General features: G+C 46.4%; 1 protein-coding gene across 1 annotated transcript in view; it reads right to left on the minus strand.

Moving 5' to 3' along the window:
* Window positions 1–23516, minus strand: part of GRID1 (glutamate ionotropic receptor delta type subunit 1) — a 703521-nt gene that overhangs the window by 203366 nt on the left and 476639 nt on the right. Inside the window, exons 6-7 of the mRNA XM_058542810.1 lie at window positions 14940–15110; window positions 845–1006 (exon numbers count right to left, since the gene is read on the minus strand). Of these exons, the coding sequence (XP_058398793.1) occupies window positions 845–1006; window positions 14940–15110 (333 nt within the window). The remainder of the gene's footprint in view (window positions 1–844; window positions 1007–14939; window positions 15111–23516) is intronic.

A 23516-nucleotide genomic window follows, 5' to 3' on the forward strand; every position in this document is an offset into this window, starting at 1 on the left:
ACAAAGCATGGTGTCCGGCACAGACTGGGTGTGTTGGGTGTGCAAGCCCTCACCTCTCTCTGGTGGCTCAGTGGGCTCTGGGGGAGCAGGCGGCAGAGGGGCTGAGTGAGCGTGTGGTGTGCCCTCTTCTTCCTTCAAACCTGGGGTGGGGGTCTCACCCAGCCTTGATCTCCCAGACTGTTAGCTGGGAGAGTCCCAGAGACCGAGCTGGTGCGAGAGGAGCCCTGGCTCTGGCTTGGGCGGCAGTCGATTCAAACCAACACCAGCATGTGTTCCCTGCTCTTCAAACCACGCACGATTAATTGTGACTAAGACTCCTAGCACTGTAGATTTCCCTAAATGATCTTTTGAAGCCTCTAAAAGCCAATTCATTCTAATAAGTCTTCTGTGGATTACCCAATTCACTTCAAATCCAGCCTTCTAACTTGGTGTCAGGCCTCAGCATGTCATGGGACACATCACAAGTGCAGAGTGTGTGTGCACATGTAGGCACATGCACACACACATGCATGCACACACACATACACATACACAAACACACACAAGCTGAGGTCTCCGCTGATCAGCACATGCACTGCCAACCTAGACAATCTTTCTCACAGACAGTGGTAGCCTGCATGGAGGGCTACCTGGCAGACATGAGCTAGGCAGTTGCCTCCATTTTTTACTTACTCGTGACCCTGGGCATGGTACTTAATCTCTCTAAAGTCCAATCTCCTTATATAAAAACAGAGACAATAGTAATAACACATATCCACCATCCCTGCAGTGGGCAGACAGTGGGGGGGTGCACGCAGGGGCCTGTCTCCGGCCTAGGCCTGGGAGGGTGCCCCCTTGCACACACCTTTTTGATGGTGTCCAGCATGGACCTCCCTCCATTCCACGGCTTGGTGGACTTGCGAATACAGTTGAGGCTCGCCATGCTGTGCCACTTCCTGTCCTCCAGCTTCCTGTGGAAGGCGTTGGCCAGCATCAGAACACTGTCATACAAGTAGAGGTTGGAGATCTGCAAAGACAAGGTGGTGAAACGCTTTCTACTGACGCATTTCCAGAGATGGGGAGAAACCAGTAGAGGGCTGGGGTGAACCAAGATGCCAATACTAAGAAGTGGTGCCCAATATCGATGCCACATCCTCTGGCTTATAGTTGTTCATTCAAAAACCCAGGCAGGCGCTGAGTTCTGAGTAGAATATGACCTAACCCTGCCTCAGGAACTAGAGCGGGAAGCAGATCCACACATCAACAGAAGCAGTGTGATCAGCACCATAACTGAGACTTGCACACGCAGGCCCTGAGCAAGACTGGAGGGGGGCATCCTGCTCACATAACAAAGGATGGAGGGAAGGATTGGCAGAAAGCTCAGCCTGGAAGGATCAGCAGGATAAAGGGTGGGGAGCATTACAGGGAGGGAGCAGCATTATGCAAAGGAATGAAGGTGCAAAGGAGCAGGGCCCGTTAGGGCAGGGTCTGCCAGTGTCTCCTGTAAAGGACTAGATAGCAAAGACTTTAGGCTTGTGGGGCTTACAGTCCCTTTTGCAACTGCTCAACCTTGCTATTACAGCAGGAAAGCAGCCACGTAAGCTGCGGATGATACGTAAGCAAAGGATGTGCAAATAAAACTTTATTCCCCAAAACAGGCAGTGGGCTAGATTTGGCTCATGGGCCAGCCCCTGGGTTAGAGGGACTGCAAATAGTCAAGATGTTTGCATCAATGAGTATAGTAGGGAGGGAGGAGGATCAAGAGGGAGGCAGGGATCAGGGATCTAGCTGCCCTGAGCCTCATGGGCCGTGCTAAGTAGTAACAACATAGATGACTTCAGGGAGAAGGACACCATTGGAAGATCTGTGCTCAGAAATCAGATCTGTGCCTTGGAAAGACCACTCTGGTCTCCGGAGGGGCCTAGGGTGGATGGTGGCCTGAGGGACGCTGTGGCAGCTTGTAGTGACAGATTCTGGAGGCCATGGAGCCTGCTCTGCAGTGGCGTCACTGCCACCCCAGGGACGCATTGGAGATTTGCAACGGTGTGTATCTGAGAACTACCCCTCCCCTTAGCTGTCCACAGTGGAGCTGGGCTGTAGAGGAGACAGCCCATCTCAGAGCTCTGGAGAGCAGGCTTGCAAGAGAGAAGTTGGAGTAATGAAGAGTGAGAAAAGCAGCACCACGGCAGTGAGATCCCGGTGTGGACAGGTCTGGCTCACCCTCCTGACCGTGATTAAAGACCCCCAAAAGGATGAGCCCAAACACCAGCACCTGCCCTCTCAGGGGTCCAGCAAGGTCCCTCTGCAGGGAGGAAGACAGCCCCATTCTCAGGTGTTACCCTCACGCCACCTCACTCCCCCCAGGGGGCGACATGGGGCACGAGGGAGGAGACAAAGGGGAGGGGGTGGGCAGGAGGTCACATCCACCCTCCACCAGGTTTGTGACCCCCTCACGGTAACTGTTGCACAAACACCCATCAGCCAAAGTGGGTTAAGGGGATGATTCTCTGCACACCTAAGCAGCAAGGTGTCTACTAAAAATATTTCAGGAAAACAGAATCACTGGATATAAATAGGAGAATATGTCAACCTCACAGGACTCCTGAGAAGATCAAATAAGGTCCTTGGGCTGCAGGAAGAACCCTCGCTGTCGCCCAGCCTCACCTCCCACCATTCCCCAGTATGCCCTGCGCACCCCAATACCTCCATGCCTGCAACTTCTTTCCTCACGTGTCTTAGACTGGGTGCCTCAAAATCAGACCCTCAGACATGAGCTTGGGTGGTAGGACTCGTCCTCTGCAACTGAAATCAGAGGTGGGCCAAGGGAACTAGCGCAGGACATCGAAAACATTTGCTACATCATGCCTGTTCGGCACCTCATGCTAATCCTCAAGGGTCATCTCTGCAATGACACATCCAAGCAGAGCTGACCGCTTCTTCCATGGGTGTCCCTGTGCTTTGACCATTCCTACAGACCCCTGTCCTATCTGCCTTCAACCTGCATCCTTGCTGTGACCACTGTGGGCACAGGGATGTATGCCACTAAACCCTGTGTGCCCGGCGCCTCTCCACAGTGTAGGTGTAAGAAGTGGATGGAGGGTGGACAGGAGACGCCTCAGTGGTGGCAAGAGTGCACCTGGGATGCACAACCACTCTGATCAAACAGCAGCCTCAAGCCAAGGGGAGGAAGGCATGTCAGTGTCTGGTGACCTTCCTCTGGGCCCATCAGCCCAGAGAAGTTATTCCCACCACCGGGCATTCACTCCCTTTCCTACGGGGAACACCATGAGAGAACCATGTCCCCGGTCCCTCGAGCCCTGGGGTAGCATTTCCTGGATGAGAAAGACTAACCCATTCCCCGATCCTGTCAGCCCCCCAGCTCTCAGGAGCCCCAACCACTGAAAAATTATTTTTGACACATCTACTACTGTGGATTACAAATGTAAATGGAGATGTTGTTATAAGAGAATGCAAGGCACTTAGAGTTGGCTTGGTTTCATTATTTCTCTTTTTCCAAAAGGATAACTCAAGGCTGAGACTCCTTGTTAATGTGAAGATTTCTCTTCTCAAGACATTCATGGATCTCCCAGCCACCCATTCATGGCCTATGCCATTCAATCAGTGGGACCATTTGACTGCCATCTCCACCTATACACGCACTCAACACACAAGGGGCAGCCACCCTGCTGTGACCCAGACTAGCACCCAATGGAATTTTCCCTCCAGCACTTCTATTCACAATGAACTAAGGTACTTAACAAATGTATGAATGCAGAGAGGCCTTCAATGAAGAGGAAAAAACAGAATGTGACTCAGAAAGGCCAAAGGAAGCCCTCAGCCCACCCACAAGTATATCTGCTGGGAAGGGTCAACCCATTTCCGTTCAAAGGAACAGGCTTGAGCAATGCTCTTTTCCAAGCATGGACAGGCCTTCCCAGTGCCCCCATATCTATCACTCTGGGCACCTTCTTCCACGATATACTACACACTGTCAGTTCATAACTGCATTTACCTCACCAAAGTTTGAGCTTCTTAAGTGCAGGGGTTTCTATATATATATATACACATATATATGTGTATATATATATATTTTTTTTTTCTTCACTATCTCTAGAACCCAGCATCCAGCACCAACCAAGGCACATGGTTAATGTATGTTTGATGGATAGATGCATGGTGGATGGATGGAAGGATAAACGGATGGATGAATGAGCGGGTGACTCGGTGTGTGAGTGGGTGGGGGACATGGAGGAATGAGTGGATCTCCTGCTAAGAAGGTACACACGGATCTTGGTTCATAAAAAAAGAATATATAGGGGCCGGCCCGGTGGCGCAAGCGGTTAAGTGCGCGCGCTCCGCTGCGGCAGCCCGGGGTTCGCTGGTTCGGATCCCGGGCGCGCACCGACGCACTGCTTGGTAAGCCATGCTGTGGCGGCGTCCCATATAAAGTGGAGGAAGATGGGCACCGATGTTAGCCCAGGGCCGTCTTCCTCAGCAGAAAAGGAGGAGGATTGGCGGATGTTAGCTCAGGGCTGATCTCCTCACAAAAAAAAAAAAAAAAAAAAAAAAAAAAAAAATGAAAAAAAGAATATATAAAAATAGACAGCAGGAAAAAGATATTTTCTGCCTCCAACTTTGACTTGGGAGGAAATCTCTTTTGTTCAAACAACAACTTGCTTCCCATTTATAGCCTACTCAAAATATCTTCTTGATTCTCACTTGTAGATGTTCCATCTTTTCCACTCACTCCCGCCCCTTCTGGTAAGATGCTGTCTCAAAACTTCTCCTTGCCTTGGGCAGAAGCTGACACTTCATATTGATTTGTGGCTCCACCTCTGCTCTCCAAACCTCAGCATCTTCACTTAGGTGACCTGCTAGGTTTACTGGCGGGGACACAAAGAGAGGGGTGCTATCCTCAAGTCTGGCTGTCCCGAGAAGGGGCTGTTGGGGGTAAAGATCAAGAGCAGATAGTAAAAAGGCAGCCTTTACTTGGGCCCCTCCAAGTCCCAACAAACATAAGAAGCCTTTCCTCAGGGTGGGTGGAGACCACTGTCAGGGCTTGATCATGCCACGCCCCTGAGCCAAGAGGAGAGGTCTAGAAGGAGAGAGGCTCCCGGTTGCACAGACGGTCACTCACTAACAGCCTAAGCTGGAGCTACAGGCCACAGGGACAGAGAAGGGGTCCTGGCCAGAGGAGTCTTTGCTGCTCTCCCTCACGACTCAGGTAAGGCGCAGCAGAGTTCACTGGCAAAAGACAAACAAGCAGAACAGATACTGTCACCATTTAAACTCTATCCCTCTTCCAGCAGGAGCCTGGGGCTCTGGCTGCCTTAGGAACACTGCAGCACAAAAGCGACAAGGAACAAAAAAAAAAAAAAAAAACATTTCAGGTGAGAGTAGACTTGAGAAGCAAAAGAGAGGTCAAAGTGTCGAGGCCAAAGGCATGGCAGAGGAAAGACCCAGACACAAAGCAAAAGATATGGAATGTCAGAGGGAGTCAAGTCAGAAGGACACAAGAGCCAGTCAGGAGAGGGCCCGAGGCTGTCCTGGGAGCCTGTGGCCTCCATTCTAGGTGGGGACAGAGCTGGAAGGGGCCCAGCTGGTTCAGCTGGCCATCCTAGAGACACATGCGAAGTTGCTTTTTTGCTGTCACACAGCATGACACTTACTCCACTGTGTGTGCAGCTTGGCTGGGTGGCCTGGTAGGATGAGCAAGAGCTTTGGATTCATCACAACCTGCTTTGCTCACTGTTGTGTGCCCAGTGTCAACAGCAGTGCATGCATATAGCAAGCACTCAATAAACGCTTATTGAATGGGTGAATGGAATCTCCATTTGCTCTCAATTGTTGAGTGCTGTTGAACAAATCATTTAACAATCTAGACTTAAATTGATGACAATAATATACAATGTGATCAGTGGCCCTGGAGGGGGCAGTAGGGCAGCCCCCCTGTGAAACGCAGATGGGATACCCCTGTGTGCCAAGTACTGTCCTAAGCTCTTTGCTTGCATTTTTGGTTTGGGAGGGAGCAGAGACAGAAAGGAATGGAAAGAGAAGTAAAGGACCCAAGCAGACTCTTGATTTCAATGTGGGTGAGCTGAGAGCTCCTCCAGGGATGTGTCCAGTTGCTGGGACCCAGCACAGATCTGGCACACAGGAGCGTGGAGACTACTGGGAGAACAAACTTGTATCTGTGAACAGCACTTGCCCTCTCCCCCAATGCCCCTTGGTCCGAAAGCTTTTCAAGGGTGAACAGGAGTAGTCTCTGGCTTCTGCAGCTTGTGGGTCCAAAGACTGAGCAAGGATCAGCCCTGAGCATTACATCCCCAACCCTGCCTGAAATCTGCGCTCCTGGGCACATGTCCCTGGCCTTCTCCGGGCCCCAGCGGCAAAGTCATGGCTGCCACAACCCCCTGGGCCTCCACAGGGCCTTTCAGGGCTGCATGCCCTGAGGTGTTGCAGGGTTGCCCTTTGAGGGAAAGGTCAGTTCCCTGCTCCAGGGGTGTTCCATAAAAGGTGCTGATCCACGAAGGCCCAGAGTGGGGGCCTTCATAATGCCCTGAGCCAGGTTCCCAAAAGGGAGGCGGCTTGGCCCATTGCAGTCAAAGGCCTGACATTGGCACTGCAGGGCTGGCTCAGCCACAGGAGGCTCCCGTGCAGCCAGTCCTACAACAAGGAGACGACGCAGGTGAGCAGGGGAGGGCGGAGGCAAGCAAAATATGACTAGAACAGGGATCGGCTGCAGCCCAGCACCGGTGGGAGGCGCCATGCTCGGCACTGTGTCACCTGTTGCCCATCCCCTGCCCAGGCTTAGAGGTTTCAGTCTTGGGGAAGCTCCTTATGTCCTTTCTACATGGTCACCTCCCATGGCCACAGCACGGTTCAGATGCCCTCATTTCTCCCTAGGGAGACAGTAACCACTGGTTATTTTGTCTCCAGCCTCAGGACCTCCACTTCCACCCCGCACAGAGTTGTCTTTCTCAGATGCACATCCTGCCCTGTCCACATCTCCACCCTCAGCATCCTGGCAGCTGCCCTCCTCTCCGATTGACCTCCCAACAAGTCTTGCCTCTCATCCCTTGCTTCAGACACACTGAACTCTGCCTCTGCTTCCCCAGGCCTCTGTATATGCCATTCTCCCTGACTGGAACATGCTACAAAACGGAGATTAAAATTCTCAACTTATTTGGAGTTTGTGAGAATTAAGAGACAGAACATTTGCAAGATGTCTAACATAGGAACTGGCACATAAGTGCTTATGGGTGTTTGTGGAATTAATGAAGGTTGGATAAATAGTTTAAATCTGTTCTTAGAAAAAACACTAAGGTAAAGAAATGTCAAGGTATTTGCAAAGACGATGCCTCTTAGAACACAAGTGATGCAGGATAGAAGCCACGCTGGGGAAGGATATGGGAGCTCTGCATGGGTATACTCCATGTGGAATTGTCCATCTCCAATCAGAATCTGGGGTATGTATTTCCATAAGATGGGGGAGTCCAGGCAAGGCTTGCATTTCCAAAGCCAATTACCTACGCAAGAAGTAGGTCCTCAGAAGGGAAATAGCGGAAGTGGGAGCACATCTCTGGGAGGCAGAAGAGAGAATTCAGCCATAAGCTCATGACTTGCAGCTCAGGAGAAATCCAGGTAGACACTCCTGGCTGCTGGATAATTAAAGACAACCACATGAGGACCAGGGATGGAAAAATAGATTTTATTTTTTAAGGGTTAGCATGAGAATTCCCATTTCACCAGTAACTATATTTTATTTAGGAATATACCTTGTGTCAGCAGGAGCAAAGGCTACCAGTAAGATTGTTAAATTGACTTTCTGAGAAAATAAGGAGAATTTACTTTGGAGTTAAGACTCAGGAGGACAAAATAGAGGGTGCATAGGGAAGCCAGCAAGATGTGGAGAGAGGATAGGGCACTGGCAGGGAGGGAGGGCAAGCAGAGAAGATTCCCTAGCAGGAGAGGACTTGGCACATGAGAGGCTGTTTGTGCAGCAACAATGCAAATGCCCATCGCAACTCTCACTATGTATGACAGCATCTCTGAGACCTGGATTTCTTGTCTTGTGGAAACCAGGACAGGCACTGATTTCCCATCTGGTCAGCACTGGGTGGGGTGGAGGCAGCGCCATCAGAAGACCTGAGACCTGTCAGCCTGTGCCCACCCCGTCAGACTGGAAGGGAGAGGCCTCTGGAAGATGGTGGTCCTGCTGTGTACCCAGCTGTCTGCCATCCCTACACTCTGCACAGGTGTCTCTGCAGCAAATCTGAGAATTTAAGCAAGTCGCATTAGGGTGCTCCAGCCATGTCTCCTTTATTCTCCAGGGGCCCAGGGACTTGCTGTCCATCAACATTATCAAGGTAAGAATCATCCTTGAGGGTAAAGGAAGATGCATGGCAGGCCAGGGTCTGAGCAACCCGGGCCAGCTCCACCTCACCGCTAGACCATTATCTGCCCCACACCAAAGCTGGAATCGCGGGAAACGTTTTCATTAAGAAAGGCTGCACTTGGGCCCGCCCCGTGGCTTAGCGGTTAAGTGCGCGCGCTCCGCTGCTGGCGGCCCGGGTTCGGATCCCGGGCGCGCACCAACACACCGCTTCTCCGGCCACACTGAGGCCGCGTCCCACGTACAGCAACTAGAAGGATGTGCAGCTATGACATACAACTATCTACTGGGGCTTTGGGGGGAAAAAAAAATAAATAAAATAAAATTATAAAAAAAAAAAGAAAGGCTGCATTTTCTCCAGGCTTCTAAGGAGACCAGTTTTCTCTTGCCTCCATCATTAATCACGTGATGTAGACATTCACGGAGTCCTCACAGAGGCAACAGCAGGAACTGACCTCTGACCAGATCCTCAGACAGGCTCTGGTCATCCAGCAAAGTCAGACAAGCAGCCGGCAGACGGTCCAGCTGGGAGGACAAGCTGATGCCCAGATGTCACAGCTTGAGAAATCCATCCCCAGGCGAGGCCTCTCTGCCAAACTGCTGCCAGCCCACCTGTCCTGAGACAGGGCACCACAGCCAGGCCCGAGGAGGGAGCAGATGGTGGCAGAGGGCAAAGGAGACAGAGAGCTCTGCTCATTGCTGAACCAGAGGGGGTGATGTGGAGAGTGGGGAGTGGCATCTGTCCATACCCGAGGCTCTCTGGGCTCCAAATGCACACATGACCACCTGCGGCCAGACCAGCAACCAGTTGCACCCAAGGAGACCACCTGTGCAGTTGTCTCTGACAGAGGCATCAATGACCATGCTTCTCCACTCTGGTGGCTAAACGTTCCATCTGGGTCTTCAGGGTGAAGGAACCCAGTGAAAGTGAAATGCAGTGCAAGGCGGTTTCCACCGGGGGTGCTCAGCGCTGCTCCAGAGAAGGGATTCTACTAGCGGGTTGACGGAAAACTGGCAGCCAGGGAAGAGTACAGAGCATCTTAAAGAAATAGGGCCTCGTGAGGGAGGGGGGGATTCTGAAACGCGTTTATAGATTGAGCGTGGGAGGAACGATGCCACCTATCAAGCCGTTCAACAATGTTAAAACGCACAAAGAAGAAAAATTCCAACCTGAGGGCGCATTTTCTAATAACACCACATTAGCCCCCACAGCTTCATTCAAGGCTCAGGCTCCACGGTGACCAGACAACACAGCTTATATCACTTGTCTGTCCCCCTCTGAAAACACATTTGAATATAAATAGAGTGGCGGTGTGACAATATGTCTGCTTCTTCAATTGCAGCTCTGAAGTCACCAGGCAGCATCGTTCTGAAGACGGAGTTGGTTACAGATTCCCTCTGAGCAAGGCTGCCCGCGAAATCCTAGCAAAGTCTCAGGGTTCTTAGGGACTGGTTATCACTCTTATTAACTAGCTGAGTCAGACAAACCCTAAACTAACTTGTCAAGAAAATCAGAATGAGAAACACCCAAATAAGACAGTGCTTGGTAGGAAAAATAAACAACAGTCCTGCCCACCAGCCAATGCGATGCTTTTGGAGCCACTAGCAACCACTTATTTAGGTATTTTTCATCCAAAGGACTGTCTCTCTACTGAATAGGGACCAAACTGATCAGCTATAACAGCACGTGGTTGGTTGTGGAGCACAAAAAGCCCTGACCACAGTCTAACAGAAGAAGATGGAGTTTCTGAGACCAGCTCGGTGCAGAAGCAGAGAGATGGATGACCTTGTAAAAATCCCCTGTTCCGGATGGTCCTCATGAAAACTTCTAACCCAGAATTATCATCCCAAGAGCAGCTGTCTGGGAGAGGAACTAAAGGAACTAAAGATGGACTTGAGAGCTCCATTTCCAAAAGGATTTTCATTAATTTCCTCAATACAAAGTTAATAATGCATGACATAAATGTGGTTTTTTTCATTAAGTTGTTTGTTCTAAACATGTTAGAGTCTTCTCTATAAATCTCACAGCTAGAGGCTAGTAGAAATTAGCCTGCCTTCTACACTGTCATTAAGAAAGAAAGAAGTGGTAATAGCTACTGAGGAAACTTGAAAGGAATGGCTTGCAAATGAGATGAATCTACAAGCTGCCCAAACGGTTGTTGGGCAGGATGAGTAAATAAATCCACATTTCCCTCTCGTCAACCCCCGCACAAGGAAGCAGATGCAACAAATGGAGATAGAGATGCCTTTAATAAAGTATTTTATTTATAGATGTATAAAGAGGCTTCTAAGGACAGCTGAACTTGTGTTAAGACCTGCATTCTTAACAGATCCACTCCATCAGTCCTTGACGAGGGTCTCTAATGAGCAGGTCTTGTATGAGGGGCTAAGTGGGTCTCAAAGACATGGCCTCTCCTCTCCCACGCAAGGCAGCTCTGACTGAGTGCCTGCGTGAGCGATGTGGACAGTAAGTGGTGCACGACACGCATGATAAGGGGCTGGACCTACGGGAGCTGCTCTCCCACCTGCTCTGATGCTTTTCAAGAGCATGCTCAGGAATATAGGTGGACTATAGCACACAAAAAGTGAGGCCCTCTTCAGCCTTCCCAGAAACCCTCAACATACCTGGCTACCTCCTCTATCACGATCCTGTTAGGAACTCAGCCTTGTTCTAAATGCTCTCTACATGCTCTCTCATTTAATTTTCATTATGACTCTAAAGGATAGGTCACATTTTAATCCCCAACTTATAGAGGAGGAAACTGAGGTACAGAATCACAAATAAAAAATAATAAATTAAATAGTAACTAGAGTTACTGGGATTTGAACCCCGGCAATCTGGCTTCTGTGCTGCTGCTGCTGCTACTATTACTACTAATACTAATACTGCTACTGCTACTAATACTACTACAGCTACTGCTGCTACTGCTACTATTACTAGTACTACTGCTACTATTACTAATACTACTATTGCTACTACTATCACTATTGCTACTAATACTACTGCTACTATGCTGCTACTACTATTACTACTACTACTGCTGCTGTTACTGTTACTAATCCCACTATCGCTACTGCTACTAATACTACTGCTACTACTTTTGCTCATGCTGCTACTGCTACTACGCTGCTTCTACTATTGCTACCACTACTACTACTGCTGCTGCTACTATTACTAATGCTACTATCGCTACTGCTACTAACACTACTGCTACTACTATTGCTGATGCTGCTACTGCTACTACACTGCGTCTACCATTACTGCTACTACTACTGCTGCGACTGCTACTAATACTACTGCTACTACTACTGCTACTATGCTGCTACTACTATTACTACTACTACTGCTACTATCACCACAAGATCTCTGTGATGTCGCTCTTAAATCTTGCTCTTTATGTAGTACTGGGTCTCAGCAGGAACAGAGAAAGGTAGGGAGGCCAGGGTTCTAGGTCTGATATTGCATCCACCACATTTGATGACGATGAGCCACACACCTCAGAGCTGTGGCTTTCTTTACCCTCTTAACAGGTGTGTGTCATTTTAGAATACCCTCTACTGTATCCCTCATCAGTACTGCCATTCTCTCTTTATCTCTTGTCTTCCAGGACAGATTCTTTGCATCCATTGTGTCTGATGTGTTATCAGAGAGCTCCCCCGTACCTTTTAGTCCACGGCAAAACGAGTAATCACAGGTCAAGTGTCTTGACGAGACACTTTCCCCTCTCCCTCCATCCCCAACCTGTGCAGCACACGTTTGTACAATGGGAAGTGGCCCCTCCTTTGCTCCTCAAGCAGAAGTGTAGTATGACTAAGCAAGATCTTGGAAAATGGGGCCTGGCCCTGTGGCTGAGTGGTTAAGGTTCCATGTGCTCCGCTTTGGCGGCCCAGGGTTCACCGGTTCGGATCCCAGGCACAGACCTACTCCACTCACCAGCCATGCTGTGCCGGTGTCCCACATACAAAACAAGGGAGGAAGATTGGCGCAGACGTTAGCTCAGGGTGAATCTTCCTCAGAAGCTAACGAACAAACAAAATCCCTTTACGAAAAAAAAAGAACGGGGAAAACGGATGGGGGATATGAGGCAGGGTGGGGGCAAGGCTGGCGTGTCCTTGGAGAATGACAAAGCCCGTCAAGGAGAGACAAGCTGGGGAGACCTTCCAGGGAGTGAGACCCTCCCAGGGTCTGGCCCCAAAGAGTGATGGGGTTCCCCTCTCCTCCCTGCCCCAGGTGGGGATGTGGGGACAGGCACACACGGCCCGAGCCATATCATCTCACCACACTGCCACCCACATAGGGAGCAGAGGTGATAAATACAGAAGACCTCACTTGGCTCTCACCTCTTCTTCCAAACTCCAGACAGGAGTGTGGGGGATCAGAACCAGCCACCCTAAAATGTGTCTCTTTACCTTGGCTTGATTATTTTTAACAACAAAAGACTCTGAAAGAAACTTTGGCCTTCCCCCTAACTGCCTAAAAGAATTTAAGATAGAGCTGGCCCAGTGGCGTAGCAGTTAAGTGCGTGCACTCTGCTGCTGGCGGCCCGGGGTTCGGATCCCAGGCGCGCACCGACACACCGCTTGTCAGGCCACACTGTGGCAGTGTCCCATATAAAGTAGAGGAAGATGGGCACAGATGTTAGCCCAGGGCCAGTCTTCCTCAGCAAAAATAGGAGGATTGGCATGGATGTTAGCTCAGGGTTGATCTTCCTCACAAAAAAAAAAAAAAAAAAGAAAGAATTTAAGATAAACGCCCTGTCCCCAGGATGGGCCATCACCATAGATAACTCTAGGTATGGGTAGACTGCGAGGGTCCTTGCTAAGCCCATCCTTATCAAAGTTCTGTTTACCAAACATTTGCTTTTCCATCTCCACGTGAATTGCCTTCCTCTCCCTTGAAGTCCCAAACCACTACGGCCATCATCCTCCTTTGTCTTTAGCTAAAGATACTATTTAAAATGACAACCTCGGCCAGAATGCTGAGTTACGCAGTTTCCTGGGTTTCTCCCATGTATACATGTTATAAAGTTTTGTTTGATTTAATCCTGTTATTCTGTCTCACGCAATTTAATTTGTAGCCCAGCCAGAAGGACCTAGAAGGTGGAGGAAATCTCTTCCTCCCCTACAGGAGGAAGGCAGAGCAGGCCAGAGCATCCAAAAATATAAAACCTTGCATCAAGCACCTTCCACTCCTGACCCACATGCTCTAGGCTCTCAAGTCCACGGGTCCTGCAGAGGCCTTTGGTCCACTCTCTTGGCCAACCCTTCACCGCCTTAGAAATACCCCAGACATTTTGATGGCTCCCCGCAGCAGTGGACATGGGAAGAGTGGGAGTTACTCCAGCTAAAATCACAGTGTCTTCTGTGTTTCTTCATCAACCAAGAACATATTTCTAGTGTTTACCATCTGTTGGGACATGTTCCCCTCCCCCCCCCAATTTAAGACTATAAAATGGAATCGATGCTTTGGCAAATTACATATGTACCCAGCCCACTCCAGAGATTCTAATAATTTCCCTCCCCAAAATGTGTGCCCCCTGAGAAAGTGATCCAAAAATGTCCTGGGGTGGGACTGATACTCAGGTGGCAGATACAGCCATCTCTGTCCTGCAACACTGATTTGCACTCCTTTCACCTGGCTGGGTAAAGAAGGTGTAACTAGTTTCAAGTGCTGAATGGCAAGCATATTACGTGCAGAAACTTCTGGACAATTTTCACAAACCCAATTGGGAGAAATATCCTTCTGTTATGTGGCTCCCACCAAGCATCAAATGAAAGTTTTCTTGTGCATGATATTCCTAATGGAGAAGTGGATTCTGGGCCCAACAGACAGTCTCCACAGTGCTTCATTGTTACCCCAACCATCCAGGGAGAAATCCACCTCTCACGACAGGTCACAGCTCCACATCCTACTCCCAGGCGCCAAGAGAAGCTACCAGAGATTGCACCTATGCCGAGGGAGTGGTGGAAGGACTAACCATGGAACTGTAGTCTCATCTTGGAAGGAATGGAATAGGTGGGCAAGTGACAGGCCTGCCCTCTTGCCCCTCCCTGCTTGTCTGCAACTCCAACAGTGTCCTGGTTGACCTAAGCCTCAGCATTCACCAGATGAGCTGGGACAGTCCCTAGTTGTTTCACAAGAGCCATGTCCATATTATTGACTTCTGACAGGGAAGAACTTAAAACAGTCATCAAAATGATGACTTGCCACAGGAAGACTCCATCCCCAGTCCTGCCCTATGAACCCATCCTCCACGAAACAGTCGTCACAGAAGCCTCAGAGAAAGGACTCTCCTTACTCCCTAAGCATGTGACTTTTCAACACAAGAGGCACCCAGTGAGTTGATATGCCCTGTCTGCTGACAGTGGGCATAAACGCCTGCTGACGCTGCTCAGAGGCACTGCCCGGTCGACTGGTTTCAATTTCAGCAAATGACAGAGTTCTAGTCATTAAAGTTGGTGGGCAAGAGTGCTCAGCCAGAGTTGAGGCACATTATCGCCTATGGCAGGCCCAGGTCACGGGCCAGACTCCCTCCTGGAGGGAGCTCGCGAGGCGGGCACTCACCTGCAGCATCTGGAGATAGCCTTCCTGGGGGTCACAGAGCAGGGAGGAGATGCGGTGGTTGTTCCTCATGCATTTCTGGTTGTCCTTTGCAGATGGGAAGATCTGCCGGACCACGGTCATCCTGCCAAGGGCGCTGTGGACCAGATCCAGGATCTCTGGGTCGCTGATTTCCTGGGAAGATAAACAGACTCAGGCTTACCACTGACTCGTGAACTATCTCTGCAAAAGGCCTATCAGCAGGCATCTAGATCAACAGCCAAAGGGGTTAAGGGATCGCCTAGGTCACACAGTTCATTAGTTGCTTATTTACAAACAAGACTTGCTAACCCTAAAACGCAAACAGGATTATTCAACTTCTTCCCTGAAGGCCAGAAAAAGATATTGGAAGCTAAACCACCAATGCATTGGCTTCCATGGAGTCAAGCTCTTAAGAACCAGTGCTGTCAAATGTCCTGGTAGGCATTAGCTGGAAGTAAAGGCTAAATTTCCTATTGGGAGTCATCTATCTGACTTAGAGAGGGAAAACTGGTTTTCTCTGACATAGCTAACCAAAATGCAATGAATTTTCCCTAATTCTTTAATAATTAGACTTTTTTAAAGATTTGCATATAAATTTTGAAAATGTATCCATTCATTCACTCAGTCATTGCACAAAATCTACCCAACATCTCCTCTGTGGTCTGTTCTCTATTAAGCACTGGGGATACAGCTATGAATGAGTCCGGCCTAATCCTATCCAGTGAAGTTCAAAGTCATCATAGGATGAACTATACAGAGTGATGCAATAAGGAAATCTACGGGCAAAGGAAACCATTGTGCTTCCATGTTAGACTGTTTGCTAAGCTCTTTACATACATTATCTCATTTGGTGCTCACAACCACCCTTGGAATTCTGTGAGGTAGATCCTATTATTGAGCACTCACAAGCATAGAAGTAGCAAAGGGAGCAGGCCAGAGGGAGCTCTGAGAGGAACCGGCACTGAAGCTGCACCTGAAGGATGAACTTGTGAGGCAAAGTGCTTGCATGTAGGGGGAGGGGCCGTGCAGATTGAGCTGGGGGTGGTGCTGCTGAAGACAGGGGCAGCGGTGGCCCTTGTGGCACTCTCTTCCTGGTAGAGGCAGCAGGGTGCCCCTCCAACCTGGGGAGGGCAGGGCCACCCACAGAAAGGACGAGTGGTCTGAGGCAGCGCTGGCTCTGCATCCTGGGCCGGATGTGGCGGGGGGGGGGGGGGGTGCTCCGTAAACCCTGCTAACACATCCACCCTAAGGGCGATGAAGGGCCCTAGAAAGATTTGAGGCAGAAACAAGCCACAATCAGATTTACATTTTTAAAAACCTCTGGCTGCTGTACTGAGAGAGGATTAGAAAGGAACAAAACTGCTTCATGGCTGGGAGCAGCACAGGACAACAAAACATGGAAACTCACATGAAGCCAGGGTTTTAGCCATGGGAGAGAGTCAGGTTAAGAAAGCTCTGGTTCACCGACTGTCTCAAAAAAAAGTGACTAAATCGGTGTTGGCTGTAGGTCAAGACGATAACTGTGAATAACTATGTTTTAGAACCAGTCTTAAGTCTTCCTCCTTGCAGAGAACACATTCTAGCTTTGAGAGAATGAGATGGTATAAGTGGAGCTAATGAGGTCAGTAATTAGTGAGCAGGGGCTTCAAAATCCCTTAAACAAGAACATGACATATTGAAGGGGAAAAGGGTAAACAATGTATTTCAGGTTCTTAGGGACCTGATGTGAGCATGAAGACTGCTCAGTTGAAACCACATGCTGGAACCAGAAGAAAGCAAGAAATGAAGTGCTATATCCTTGTAGAATGAATGATCAATAGTTCCCAAGCATGCTGAATTGCACCCATCTCAAGAGAATTAAAGTGCCATTACATATTAAATCTGGGTTGAAACCACTAAACTTTTTATTTCAGACAAAAGTCTGTTTAAGGGCAGATGATCTTTTTGGATTGGGACCTACAGACAATCAAAGGTGGGGAAATTGCAGTGTTCACATCTCAGGACCACCAGCTGAGATGGGCCCAGACCCCTGCTGGCCTTCAGGACACAGAGCAGAGAATGTAGCTGAGCCTGGAGGTCTGTGCTCTGCTCTCTTCTGAGCTGCCCTGCCCACGGAGGCCCCGCCTGAGCATCGGGTCGTAGGATGAAAGAAATCACATTCAAATCTAACACTAAGCGGGACTGTAAGAAAGACTCCTGTAAACACAACATACTAGATTTCTTCACATCCATCCTTGCCTTTTTAGGAGAAATCTCAATCTATTAAATTGGACTATGATTACTTATATACTTGGATTGATTTGTCATATTATCTATATTATACATTTTACTGTCTTTTTTCTTCCATTTTTTTTTTGCTTACCCTTGGAATGATTTTTTTTCCTAGTTTCATTTTTTTATCCTCTTTTGGAAGATATAGTCTCTGTTATTGTTTTATTGGTTATCTTGGATGTTTTAATATGCATACTTAGTGTGAAATTAATCAGTATTTTTCATTCTTCTCTTCGATGTTTATCTCTAATCACCATCACCCCAACTAATGTGACAACAATGTCCAGTATTTTAATTCTATCTTTCTTTTTTTTTTTTTAATTTTTTTTTTATTGCAGTAACACTGGTTTATAACATTGTAAAAATTTCAGGTGTACATCATTGTACTTCTATTTCTGCATAGATTACATCATGTTCACCACCAAAATACTAATTACAACCCATCACCACACACATGTACCAAATTATCCCTTTCACCTTCCTCCCTCCCCTCTTCCCCTCTGGTAACCACCAATCCAATCTCTGTCCCTATGTGTTTGTTTATTGTTGTTATTATCTACTACTTAATGAAGGAAATCATACGGTATTTGACCTTCTCCCTCTGACTTATTTCACTTTGCATTATACCCTCAATGTCCATCCATGTTGTCACAAATGGCTGGATTTCATCGTTTCTTATGGCTGAGTAGTATTCCATTGTGTATATATACCACAGCTTCTTTATCCATTCGTCCCTTGATGGGCACTTAGGTTGCTTCCAAGTCTTGGCTATTGTGAATAACGCTGCAATGGACACAGGGGTGCATGTACCTTTACAAATTGGTGTTTTCAAGTTCTTTGGATAAATACCCAGCAGTGGAATAGCTTGATCATATGGTAGTTCTATCCTTGATTTTTTGAAGAATCTCCATACTGTTTTCCATAGTGGCTGCACCAGTTTGCACTCCCACCAGCAGTGTATGAGAGTTCCCTTCTCTCCACATCCTCTCCAACACACGTTGTTTCCTGTCTTGTTAATTATAGCCATTCTGACGGGCGTGAGGTGATAGCACATTGTAGTTTTGATTTGCATTTCCCTGATAGTTAGTCATTTTGAACATCTTTTCATGTGTCTGTTGGCCATCTGTATATCTTCTTTGGAGAAATGTCTGTTCAGGTCTTTTGCCCACTTTTAAATTGGGTTGGTAGTTTTTTTGTTGTTGAGATGCATGAGTTCTTTATATATTTTGGAGATTAAGCCCTTATCAGATGTATGGTTTGCAAATATCTTCTCCCAATTGTTAGGTTGTCTTTTCGTTTTGTTGATGGTTTCCTTTGCTGTGCAGAAGCTTTTTAGTTTGATGTAGTCCCATTTGTTTATTTTTTCTATTGTTTCTCTTGCCCGGTCAGACGTGGTGTTTGAAAAGATGTTGCTAAGACCGATGTCGAAGAGCACACTGCCTATGTTTTCTTCTAGAAGTTTTATAGTTTCAGGTCTTACATTCAAGTTTTTAATCCATTTGGAGTTAATTTTTGTGTATGGTGTAAGGTAAGGCTCTACTTTCATTTTTTCGCATGTGGCTATCCAGTTTTCCCAACACCATTTGTTGAAGAGACTTTCTTTTCCCCATTGTATGTTCTTGGCTCTTTTGTCAAAGATTAGCTGTCCATAGATGTGTGGGTTTATTTCTGGGCTTTCGATTCTATTCCATTGATCTGTGTGTCTGTTTTTGTGCCAGTACCATGCTGTTGTGGTTACTATAGCTTTGTAGTATATTTTGAAATCAGGGAGTGTGATACCTCCAGCTTTGTTCTTTTTTCTCAGGATTCCTTTAGCTATTCGGGGTCTTTTGTTGTGCCATATAAATTTTAGGATTCTTTGTTCTATTTCTGTGAAAAATGTTGTTGGAACTTTGATAGGGATTGCATTGAATCTATAGATGGCTTTAGGAAGTATGGACATCTTAACTATGTTAATTCTTCCAATCCAAGAGCACGGAATCTCTTTCCATTTCTTTGTGTCTTCTTCAATTTCTTTCAGAAATGTTTTATAGTTTTCGGTGTACAGATCTTTCACCTCTTTAGTTAAGTTTATTCCTAGGTATTTTATTCTTTTTGTTGCAATTGTAAATGGGATGGTATTCTTAATTTCTCTTTCTGCTACTTCGTTGTTAGTGTACAGAAATGCAACTGATTTTTGTATGTTGATTTTGTATCCTGCAACTTTGCCATATTCGTTTATTACTTCTAAAAGTTTTCTGGTGGATTCTTTAGGGTTTTCTATATATAAAATCATGTCATCTGCAAATAGTGACAGTTTCACTTCTTCCTTTCCAATTTGGATCCCTTTTATTTCTTTCTCTTGCCTGATTGCTCTGGCTAGGACTTCCAGTACTATGTTAAATGGGAGTGGTGACAGTGGGCATCCTTGTCTGGTTCCTGTTCTTAGAGGGATGGCTTTCAGTTTTTCACCATTGAGGATGATATTAGCTGTGGGTGTCTCATATATGGTCTTTATTATGTTGAGATACTTTCCTTCTATACCCATTTTATTCAGAGTTTTTATCATAAATTGATGCTGTATCTTGTCAAATGCTTTCTCTGCTTCTATTGAGATGATCATGTGATTTTTATTCTTCATTTTATTAATGTGGTGTATTACGTTGATTGATTTGTGAATGTTAAACCATCCCTGCATCCCTGGAATAAATCCTACTTGATCATGGTGTATAATCTTTTTAACATATTGTTGTATGCGATTTGCTAGTATTTTGTTGAGGATTTTCGCATCGATGTTCATCAGTGATATTGGCCTGTAATTTTCTTTTTTTTGCATTGTCCTTGTCTGGTTTTGGTATCAGGGTAATGTTGGCTTCGTAGAATGAGTTAGGGAGCTTCCCCCCTCCTCAATTTTTTGGAAGACTTTGAGAAGGATAGGTATTAAGTCTTCTTTGAATGTTTGGTAGAATTCACCAGGGAAGCCGTCTGGTCCTGGACTTTTATTTCTGGGGAGGTTTGTGATTACTGTTTCGATCTCCTTACTGATGATTGGTCTATTCAAATTCTCTACTTCTTCTTGATCCAGTTTTGGAAGGTTGTATGATTCTAAGAATTTATCCATTTCTTCCAGATTGTCGAATTGGTTGGCATACAGCTTTTCATAGTATTCTCTTAGAATCTTTTGTATTTCCAAGGTGTCTGTTGTAACCTCTCCTCTTTCATTTCTGATTTTACTTATTTGTGCCTTCTCTCTTTTTTTCTTGGTGAGCCTAGCTAAAGATTTGTCAATTTTGTTGACCTTTTCAAAGAACCAGCTCTTGGTTTTATTAATTTTTTCTATTGTTTTTTGGGTCTCTATTTCATTTATTTCTGCTCTGATTTTTATTATTTCCCTTCTTCTACTGATTTGGGGCTTGGTTTGTTCTTCTTTTTCCAGTTCCTTTAGGTGCATTGTTAGATTGTTTATTTGAGATTTTTCTTGTTTGTTGAGATAGGCCTGTATCGCTATAAACTTCCCTCTTAGAACCTCTTTTGCTGTATCCCATAAATTCTGGCATGTCGTATTTTCATTTTCATTTGTCTCCAGGTATTTTTTGATTTCTTCTTTGATTTCTTTGTTAACCCAGTTGTTGTTCAGTAGCATTTTGTTTAATCTCCACATATTTGTGGCTTTTCTGATTTTCTTCCTATAGTTGATTTCTAGTTTCATACCGTTGTGGTTAGAAAAGATGCTTGGTATTACTTCAATCTTCTTAAATTTATGGAGACTTGTTTTGTGGCCTAATATGTGATCAATCCTGGAGAATGTTCCATGTGCATTTGAAAAGAACGTGTATTCTTCGGTTTTTGGATGGAATGCTCTGTATATATCTACTAGGTCCACCTGTTCTAGTGTGTCGTTTAAGGCCAATGTTTCCTTATTGATCTTCTGTTTGGATGATCTATCCGTTGGTGTAAGTGGAGTGTTCAAGTCCCCTACTATTATTGTGTTACTGTCTATTTCTGTTTTTATGTCTGTTAATAATTGCTTTATATATTTAGTTGCACCTACATTGGGTGCGTAGATATTTACAAGTGTTATATCCTCTCGTTGGATTGTTCCCTTGATCATTATGTAATGCCCTTCTTTGTCTCTTTTTACAGTTTTTGTTTTAAAGTCTATTTTGTCTGATATGAGTACTGCTACCCCAGCTTTCTTTTCATTGCCATTTGCATGGAGTATCTTTTTCCATCCCTTCACTTTCAGTTTGTGAGTGTCTTTAGGTCTGAAGTGTGTCTCTTGTATGCAGCATATATATGGGTCTTGTTTTTTTAACCAGTCAGCCACCCTATGCCTTTTAATTGGAGCATTTAGTCCATTGACATTTAAAGTAGCTATTGATAAGTATGTACTTACTGCCATTTTTTAACTTTTTTTTTTTTTCTCAGTGTTTTAGTAGTCCTTCTCTGTTCCTTTCTTCTTCTATACAGAATTGATGGTCACTTTAGTTTGACCTCTGTCTGAAAGCTGTACTCTTAACTCCCCTCCTCCCTCCTTTTATGTTTGTGATATCATATCTAACCTCTTTTTTTGTGTATTTGTATCCATTACGTTCTAATCATGGAAATAGATAATTTTTCCTATTTGTTGTCTTCTCTTTTCCCCTTAAATCAGTCCCTTTAACATTTCTTGTAGCACTAGTTTCTTGGTGACAAACTCCTTTAATTTTTGCTTATCTGGGAAAATTTTGATCTCTCCTTCCATTTTGAATGATAACCTTGCTGGATAGAGGATTCTTGGCTGTAAGTTTTTTCCTTTTAGCACTTTAAATATATCATGCCATTCTCTTCTAGCCTGTAAGGTTTCTGCTGAGAAGTCAGCTGATAGCCTTATGGGGTTTCCTTTGTACGTAACTTGACATTCTCTTGCGGCTTTTAGGATTCTCTCTTTATCTTTAATTCTGTACATTTTGATTATGATGTGTCTTGGTGTGGGCCTCTTTGGGTTTATCTTGTTTGGGGCTCTCTGTGCTTCCTGTACCTGGATGTCTGTTTCCTTCCTTAGGTTTGGGAAGTTTTCATCTATTATTTCTTGAAATAGATTCTCTGCCCCCTTGTCTCGCTCTTCTCCTTCCGGGACACCTATAACATGGATGTTAGTGCGCTTGATGTTGTCCCAGAGGTCCCTTAGACTGTCCTCACTCTTTTTAATTCTTTTCTCTTTTACCTGTTCACCTTGGGTAATTTCTCCTAGTCTTTTGTCCAGCTCACAGATCTGTTCTTCTGTATCCTCTACTCTGCTTTTGAGTCCCTCTAATGAATTTTTCATTTCCAGTATTGTATTCTTCATTTCTGATTGGTTCTTTTTTATATCTTCCATTTCTTTGTTGACATTCTCACTGAGTTCATCTATTCTTCTCCCCAGATCAGTGAGCATCCTTAACACTCTTAGTTTGAACTCTCTGTCAGGTAGGTTGCTCATTTCTGTTTCACTTAGTTCCTTTTCTGGAGTTTTGTCCTGTTCCCTTACTTGGAATGTATTCTTTTGCCTCCTCATTTTGCCTCTTTCCCTGTGCTTGTGATTACGTATTAGGTAGGTCAGCTTTACGTCTCCTGCTCTTGGATTGGTGACCTTATGTAAGTGATGCCTTAGGAGGCTTCCAGTGTGCTTCCCTCAGTTCTCAATGTTCCAGGGGTGACCCCTATGTGGGCTACATGTGTCCTTCTGTTGTGGCCTGTTTGCTCTCCCTGTAGGCGCCCAGGGAGGCTGAGTTATGCTCCTGGCCAGCTGTTGTAATGCTCAGCTGCTTGTAGTTGTTGTGGGCCCTTCAGTCTCTTTATCAGGTGTGGGGAGCCCCAGCACAGTTCACTGCAAGTTCTAATACGACATTTGTGTTGCAGTATTTCTTTTAAGTGAGTAGGCCCCCAGCGTGGCAGGTTGTTAGGCTCAGGGCCTTACAATTGCTGTAAGCCTCTAGCCTATTAGGTCTCTTGTCAGCTCTCTGAGGATTGCAGCTGGGTGGGGCTGGCCTCAGGCACAGGAACACCCAATCGTTTCAGGCTTTGGAAGGTGGGGCAAACCTCCTATGTGGGTCTTTGAGAAGCACAAGTCTTCTGCAGCTGACAAACCCTGCCGCCCACAGGTCCACACACACAGTCAACACAGTCCTGCCCCGTGTGAGCGCCCTGACCTCCCCAAGCGGACCCAGTCTCTCCATGGCGGGAGCCCCACACACTCCGCCACCGCCCCACACTCTCCACCCGCTCCTTGTGCATGCCCTGCCCCGCTCAAGTCGGCTGAGTCGCCAGGCTGCAGAGAATCCAGTCACA

The sequence above is a fragment of the Diceros bicornis genome, chromosome 6, assembly GCF_020826845.1.
Source record: "Diceros bicornis minor isolate mBicDic1 chromosome 6, mDicBic1.mat.cur, whole genome shotgun sequence".
Lineage (NCBI taxonomy): Eukaryota > Metazoa > Chordata > Mammalia > Perissodactyla > Rhinocerotidae > Diceros > Diceros bicornis.